Below are 8981 nucleotides of genomic sequence, written 5' to 3'. Positions count from 1 at the left end.
GTTGTAGGAGAGAGTCTTCTAACAAACTCTATCAAGGGAAGTGGAGAATCTTCAGAGAGTGGTGTAGAAGTGCTAAAGTCTCTACTTCTGCGACCTCTTTAACAGAAATAGCAGATTTCTTCTATTTCTTTAGGAACTCTAAGAACTGGCTCCTTCGACGATCAGAGGATAGAGCCATGCTCTCTTCGGTTTTTCGACATCGAGGTTTGGATATTTCCTCCAATCAGATCTGTCGGACCTCATTAGGTGTTTCAAAACGACTAAGCTCCCGCAAGATACAGTGGCTTGGAACTTAGATGTGGTGCTTAAGTTCCTCATGGGGCCACCGTTTGAGCCTTTGAAGTCGGCTTCACTCAGGAACTTGACTAAGAAGGCACTTTTTCTTATTGCACTAGCTTCTGCTAAGCGTGTCAGCGAATTGCACGCCATAGACAAAAAGAGTCGGTTTCTCTCAAGGCAATGCTGTATTTTCGGTATCTTTGACCTTTCTAGCCAAAAATGAGAATCCTTCTAATCCTTGGCCGAGGAGTTTTGTGGTAAGGAACTTATCTGATTTGGTTGGACATGAGGAGGAAGGAAGAAAGGCTCTTATGTCCAGTCAGGGCTATTAGCAGTATCTGTTTGCCACTAAGGGTATTAGAGGACAATCTTCTAAGCTCTGGACCTCGGTTCAAATCCCTCTCGTCCTCTTTCTAAGAATGCTATATCGTTCTTTATTAGAGAGCTTATCAGGGAAGCTCACTCGCAGTCCGAGAACGACAATCTTTCCGTTCTGAGAGTTAAAGCTCACGAGGTTAGAGCAGTGGCAACTTCTTTAGCATTCAGAAAGAATTTATCTTTAGCTTCGATTCTTCAGAGCACGTTCTGGAGATCGAATTCGGTTTTTGCGAGTCATTATCTCAAAGAGATAGAAACGGTTTTCGAGAATTGTAAAACGTTAGGTCCGGTGGCGGTTTCTGGCATGGTGTTGGGAGAAACGGCACAGGGGGGGTCGTCACCTCTATGCTAACTTTTCACCTTGAATAGGTTGTCGAGTTCAAGGGAAGCTGGGGGTACTGAGTACCTGGGATACTCACCAGTCTGTTAGGTCAGATTTTACAATGGATGGGTATATATGTTTTTAAATCTGGTGTTGGTGACAATGTTTTGTATGATTGAATTTCTGGTCTTAGCCCAGGGCAAGGGCAATCTTTGTTGTTACTATCCTCCGGTCAGTCAGCCTTGACTCGCTTGAACTACGGAAGGATTCCACTCCTGTAGAGGCTAACTTGGTCAAATTCCAATTCCTCTACAATAGTAAGAAGAGCACCGACCAGAGGCAGTAACAGTCTGCTGTAGCTCTCTTACAAGGTAAGGTACAACAGACACCTTGAGTGTTTACTGGTATTGCAATAAATGTAACCATTTAAAATACTAGTGGTCCACTGAATCCCACCTTCCCATAAAATGTGTAATCAGCTCTATAATTTGTTCGGTAAGACACTACAATAAAAATGAAATTTTTCATTATTAAAATGAAGTTTTATTGTATACTTACCGAACAATTATGATTATACCCACCCTCCTCCCCTTAGGTGGACGGACGGGCAGAAGAATTGGATTCACACTGGGCAGTTTGTACCTGGTTCTCCCGCGAGTGGAGGGAGATGACGTCATCACCACCAGTGTTGGCGACGCCGAACGCGCTAATTTGAATTTAGTATCCTGCCGCTCGTGGAAATCACGGCTCTATAATTGTTCGGTAAGTATACAATAAAACTTCATTTTAATAATGAAAATTTCATATTTGGCTTTCTGTGACATAGTAGGGAACCCTGGATGACGGAATGCAACCAGTTTATGACGATTGGTATGAAAAAAGATTATTACTACTACCTGGTCGTTAGTCATCTGCTGTGTTCTTCGGGTTTTCCTCGTCACAGACCTACATATAATATTACATTTGATTACATTATTCTGATACACATACTTTAAATGTACTTTTGCTTTAGGGTTTCTGCTCAAAAGTGTTTATTGTTTTTGCTTAGCCGCTGACCCTGTTTCCGTTCGAAGTGTTTATTGTTTGATGTTTATTGCTGCTGACCTTGTTTCCGTTCGAAATGTTTATTGTTTGGTGTTTATTGTTTTGCTTATCACTGTTGACACTTGCTTTGTTCAGTTTGTAACAGTTCTGCGCTCCAACCCAGATATTCAATGGTCGCGATCTCTTGGGTTAAGGAATTTTCTTGTTTAGATACGGTTTTAACAATAGGCACGGATGTTTCTATATTTTTTAGTCTAATTAATGGTTCTTTGCAGTATGGTGCGGGATTGCGGGATAATGCGTCAGCTATGATAATTGCTTTCCCAGGTAGATATCTTATCTTGGCTCCAAAGACCTGAGTGATCATTTGTCACCGAGTTCCTTTTGGACTGTGATTAAAGCCTTTGAAAAACTCGGTAAAGGACTCATGTTCGGTAAGGACTTTATCAGGATAGCCATAGATTATGAACTTAAAATGTACTAATGAGTTAAAGATACCTAGCCCTTCCTTGCCTATTACTGTATATTTACTTTCAGAGGGCTTTAGTTTACATGAATAAGCTATAGGAAAGAACTGTTTATCATATTGCTGAAGTAGTATCCCTCTTACCCCTTGGTCTGAGGCGTCTGTTGCAATAAAAAAAAATTCCATATTTAAATCAGGGATTTTTTAAGTTAGGTGAGCTGCATTATTCCGCTTTTAAGATATCGAACGCCTGTTGATGCTTTTCAGACCATAATAAATCTACGCTCTTCTTCGTAAGATCTGTTAAAGGAGCTGTCATGATTGAAGAGTTACATATTTACATACGATTGTAATACCCACTACAGCGCAAAAGTGCTGTATCCCCCTTTTACGTTAATAGGTACCGGAAGTTATGAATAGCCGACACCTTACCTTGGACCACTTTAAGACCTTGACTAGACACATAAAACCTAGATAAACATGTTCGGTTTTTAAAAAACTCACATTTAGATACTTTACTCTGAGATTATTTGTCTTTGTCCCTGTAGCACTAGCTCTAGTTTATGTGAATGTACTTCTAAGGTATTTAGAAAAGATTATAAGACCAACCATATAAGCATATAGGGTATCCCCTAAAAGTTTCCAAACACTATATTGTAATTGGGGCGCAACGTAAGCCGGAGGAATACGTAAAAATTGATAATGTCCCCTGAGTGTGCTGAAAACGGTGTATGAGGTACAATCACTTAGGTAATGGTATCTGGTAAAAGCCTTTAAGTAAGTCCAAGTTGGTGAAAAAAATTTATTCTAACCTAACAGAGATAAGATGTCGTCGGTACATGGCACTGGAAACTATCGGGAGTCGTTTCCTTGTTTAAGCGACAGAAATCTACGCAGATACGCCAAGTCCGATCTTTTATGGCATGACGTTTGAGGGAAAAATTATATGGGCTTATATGATTTCCTAATGACTCCTATTACTAACATTTTTCAACTTCGTCATTTATCTCTATTTTGAAATTTCATTGAGAGTCTATGCGAAGGTACGTATATAGCTTTATGTTTTGTCCTTAGACCTTGTTTTGTGTTAAATTACATCCGTTTTTCCCAGAGATCACTTGCTAGTGGAGAAACTTCCTGGTATTCAGGTAAAAGATAAAAAAAAAATTTCTGCTGAATCACCTCTGCTTGAATGACTTTACGGATATTACTTTAGATAGATTATCAGAGAGATTCATCCACGACTGGTTGGGCGGGATTAAAAATTAGCAACAATAAAAGAAATGCGATATTTATATGTATAGGTTTTTGTGGATTACTATATTAACTTGTTTGCAGCGAGTCAACCGTGTCTAGGGCTCTGTTCGCGGAAATCGTTATATTTCAGAGTGTCGGGAAGGATTAAAATTTCATTTCCAGCACAAAGTCTTTTTTACACGCACTAAGACATTCGAGGGTGCATGCTTCTCGAGATTTTGCGTGCAAAGTGCGACTGCGGTTGTGGGAGAATTCTGTTGGGTCATTTGAACAATGTTACGATTTATGAGACAAATGTATAGTTCCTCTATATAAGTTATTATTTGATTAACTGTCCTCTTTTTTGTTCAAACGGATTTTAATATGTTTGAAGGTTTATAGGATTTTTCCTTTGATAAACACGCCTTATTTTGCAGGATGTAAGATAATATTTTGTGTATCCCTAGATGGATATCTTACAATTACACTAGATACAGATCAATGTTTTTTTATAACTATAGAGGTATCTGTGAACGCTCGCTTATCCGGACTTCTCATTAGGGAAGTTCGAACAACAGACGGTGAGTCCGTAAATACAAGATATTACGTGTACTAAAGAAATAAAACAAGATATTCTAATTTTTTACGGCGCGTACAGTTGGGCTTAATCCACCACTACTTATAATAACTTATGTATTAAAAAAGAAACGAGAACCTGCTCTGATTACTTTATACAGTCGTGTGTTTCATAGGAAAAATCCTTTTTAATTCAAAAAGATATTGGGATGTATGAACCAACATCGCTTTTCCCCTTTTTACTCTGCTAGAGTCGCTTATTGTGTGGAATTTGCTATGCTTTGAACACTTCGGCAGTTTTTTGACTGACCTTGACCGCTTGACTAGGTGACACAGTCACCGAGTTTGCTTGTTTGATTCTGAACGGGCTACTGTTTCTATTTCTTTTTGTAATAATTAGGATCCTTCTCTTTATTACCATCGGCAACGTATTGTGTGTTTTTAGCATTATGTTACTGGCTACGTATAAAGCAATGAATGACGAACTATTAGGAACTGAGCGATTACTAATAAGACAAGTTATCACTACTGCATTCAATATTAACTGTTTGTACTTCATTCTTTGCTAAAATTTGAAATAGTGAGGGATCCTGGTCAGCGCATTTAGCCTGATGAAAGTTTTTTATAGACATGTTATTCCTTGCAATCCAGCCATATTTTTAAAGTTAAGTTGAGTCATTGAGGTTCGATATTTTATATAACTCAAAAAACTCAAGGCTAAAACTGCGATCGGGACTTTGCAAAGGAGCATTTATTGTCATGACCCGAAATAGTGTTACCTCTAATTTATAAAATTTGTACGGGTGTTCCACTTGTTTTTTGTGTGTTTTCTAATCACTACGGTGCTTAACGACCCTATCCATGCATCTGTATAAATACAGACGTCCACTGCGTAAACGCATATTCACTGTTTTAATATGATTTGTTACGTAAGGGATTAATAATCACCCAAAATGATAAAATTAACATAGTATATGATTATGATATTTCAGTAGAACTTCTGGAAACAGACACTCAGAGATAAAAACTCGCAGTAGCGAAATCTCAATGATGTAGATAATTTCTGTAAAAAAGTAAGATTAAGAATGTCTCGTAACTTCAGCCACAGGAATAACAAAAATTCGACCTGCAAAGGAAAACACTCAAAGTTTACTCCAAATGAATAAAAAATTGTACTTAGCTTGCTTTTGTGGGAAGTCACGGTGTTCCGATAACGACACGGCCTTGGCCTCCTACCTTCTCTATTTAGCGGATGACCTGGTTTGGCTTCAGTTTCCCCCGTGCGCGTTGTTTCGATGATTCGAGCCCTTGAAAGATCCGATGCTGCAGACGCGTTCGGTTTGTTTCTTGAAGTTATTCACTAACGATGATACTAAGTTGCTTGAAGAATCTGTTGCTTTCGTCGTCGTTGAAAAGTTCTTATTGTTTTCTGAAGTCGCTCACTAACGATGATACTAGGTTGCTTGAAGAATCTGCTGCTTCCGTCGTCGTTGACTTCTTATGATACATGATTTATTATTCTGGTTTTTTTTCTTCGTAGGACGTTGTAGAGTTCTTCTGGTACGCTGGCCACCAATATTAGGGCTTGTGCCTTGTATGATAAGGCGCCCTATGAGGTTATGTTAGACTAGCGATAATCTTACGCTAAGTCGGTTGGTATTGCACTTCCATCTTCAATGGAGTGTCTGGGGGTTTGTAGATCACTTACGAAGTCGGTATTATCTTGTTGGTTATTACGACGATGTGTTAAACTCATGTTGGTTCGGTGAGGAGGTTCTTGTAGAAAACACTAAGTATAAAAAATTATATATTCTTCTGAAGTTTTACATGGTGAAGATCAGGTATGATTGTACAAGTCTTCTAATAACGATAGCTTGATCGCTTCTGCCAATGATGATGGCTAATCCTATTCCTCTACATGATAAAGCTTAGGTAAAGAGGTACAGGTCTTCTAATGACGATAGCTAACTCTGTTCTGCCTCTCTACCATCTCTGTTACAAGTTATGAAGGAACAGACAGTAGTTCGAACATATGAACATACATACAATGACATAGTTTCATACGAACACACAATCAAATGAGACACGCTACAGATCACGTAGGCGGTAGTTGTCTCAAGCAGGGAGCTTGGACTAATGTTTATAAACAATTGAATGACTACAGGTGACGGCATGTCAACTTAGCCTACATACTTATTGTATACGTCATCTTTAGCGTCTCTAGTCTGATCACATTCCTGCAAGCAATCTGGTCTTTTATATATATGGACTAACATTCCATATTTTTATTATGTAAACACTTACACATGTACTGGTGGATTTGTAAAAAATTGCACAATAATTTTTTTTGATAGTATAAACTTTTAATCTAATAAAATATTTGTTAGAAAAATAGTTGAAATTCGTGAAAAGTATTAAAACCTCAAATATAATAATGGGTTCAGTTAAGTGACACCAAAAAGTAAGGCTAGCTTAGTATATAATATATAAAAAAAGTGGTTAATCTATTGTTTACTTATACCATGAATAATGTAAATATATACTCCTTTTACTGTATTAACTCCCATGTCAAGTTGAAAAATTTAGCACATAAGGTAAGCCAAAGTTGAAAAAATGTTAACGTCAGACCATTGATGTAGTTGTTTTTAATACAAATTATTACAACTAAAATACTAGAATTATTATTTTTGAGATGCATACAGTAATTGCTTTTAAAAATACTAGATAAAAAAGATTAAATATTTTGAAAAACCTTAATAATATTGTTAAAGTCACAGTACAGTATACATTAGTTTTAATAGCCATAAGAACAGTTCAATGACCTTATTTATATAGGTAGTTTGATTTTTTTTTCTTGTTTTCAGGCAAATTGTTGACTCTGAGCAACTTCCAGCTAATGAACATTGTGAGGAAATTCTGTTCGAACCAGCTCATGTTATAGAATTGGATTCTTCCCTTAATATAACTCCTAAAAATGTCAATAGTGAGCCTTCCAGAGTTGTAAGGAATACTCAGGAGGTGAAGCCTGAGGGTGACTTACAGAGCAGAGTACTCACCTTAATGGAAAGTGCTTTTGAGCAGCAGACACTATTGATAAAATGAGCAAAGGAAAATGATTCAAGAAGAAATGGAAGAGAATAGAAAATTATATGAAGACCAAAGAAGACTGACTTTGAGTGTAGCTAAATCGTGTGAGTCAGTGGAGAAAATGTCGGAGGCAGTGATGACAATATTAAAACATAAGGCGCCCAAATGAAAATTATAATTATTAGCTTTTTTGGTATGCATCTTTATACATGTATATATATCGATCTCATGTCTGTAATTCATAAGTTACCTTGTACTATTTTGCCTGTTTGGTTTGTGTAATTTTATTCTTTTAGCCTTTTGTTATAACTATGGCTATGAATCTGTGATGGTAGATTTGAATATTGGCCTTATTTAGTTCATGGAATGGCTTTAATTTGCTATTTATATTGAATCACTTTATTATTTTTATTTCAACATATAGTTTCCACAACAGCTCTTGTTATCTTATGTGCCCTAGAAAAAATATAGAATAATATATGAAAATCTGATGCAAAATGAATTATACATCATACATCAGACACAAAACTCATACTTTCTGCTTTAATTTTGATTTGCATACAAATGTGCTTTTCATTTGACACAATAAAAATTGTTGCATACAGAGGTATAGCAAGGTGATTTCCTATGCAGGGAATACTTAAAAGAGTGTCAACATTTTAAGGTTCCTTTAATGAGAGGGCAAAATTGGTACAACTAATTTGCATTTTCATTCACTCAAAAAAAAAAAAAAATTACCTGTTATAAACTATTTGCGCATTGGACTGAGGTTGGAGATAAGGTGTTAGCAACCATCGTTTGCCAGGGTAACCACTGTCTCCAAGAAGATGGCATCCAGGCGGGAGAATATTACGATCAAACAATGTTTTGAGTCCACTCTGTTGCAGTATACGCGCATCATGTGTAGACCCAGGCCAGTTTGCAAAAATATTAATTATTTTGTATTTGGCATCAAAAACCAATTGCACATTAATACTGTGGAAATTTTTCCTGTTAACATATTCAGCTTCAAATTCTTTTGGAGCCACTATTCTAATATGTGTACCATCTATTACTCCAACAACACCAGGCATGTTTGCAATCTGCATAAATTCAGTTTGTTTCCTCTGAATGTCTCTTATTTCTCTTGGGAACTTAACAAATCGACGCAGCATGTCATTTGTGGATAATGCATCCAGTGTTTCAGATATCACTCTGCTTATACTAGGCTGGGAGAGACCCAAATCATCTCCATTGCACAATTGCATTTTTCCTGTAGCCAAATACCTTAACGTGACCAATACCTTCATTTCAGGGGTAATAGCCATGCTCCTTCCTGTTGCACTTTGTATGCGTTCTCGCACTAAATCCGTTACATATAAAATCCCAGCACGATCTAATCTATATCTCTTGATTAATTCTTCATCATTATAGATGCCCAGAATATCTTTCCGAGGCCGAAAAGTTTTAACCTGACGAATGCGTACATGATCTTCAGCCATAGTGATCAGTAACTGGGTGTAAAATCACTGTAGATATCTTGGGCAAGCGTAAACAGAGCACCTGAAAGAATTCATGTTAATGTAATGGTAAGTAAAATGTGCACTTGGCCTA

The 8981-nt window shown here is 37.1% G+C and overlaps 1 protein-coding gene across 1 annotated transcript; it reads right to left on the bottom strand.

Moving 5' to 3' along the window:
• Nucleotides 1–8122: 8122 nt before the first annotated feature.
• Nucleotides 8123–8635, bottom strand: LOC135204983 (putative nuclease HARBI1). The gene has a single exon (XM_064235210.1). The coding sequence runs from the start codon at nucleotides 8633–8635 to the stop codon at nucleotides 8123–8125; it is 513 nt and encodes a 170-aa protein (XP_064091280.1).
• Nucleotides 8636–8981: the final 346 nt, after the last annotated feature.

The sequence above is a fragment of the Macrobrachium nipponense genome, chromosome 48 (assembly GCF_015104395.2).
Source record: "Macrobrachium nipponense isolate FS-2020 chromosome 48, ASM1510439v2, whole genome shotgun sequence".
Lineage (NCBI taxonomy): Eukaryota > Metazoa > Arthropoda > Malacostraca > Decapoda > Palaemonidae > Macrobrachium > Macrobrachium nipponense.
This window is presented reverse-complemented; position numbering and strand designations above follow the sequence as displayed.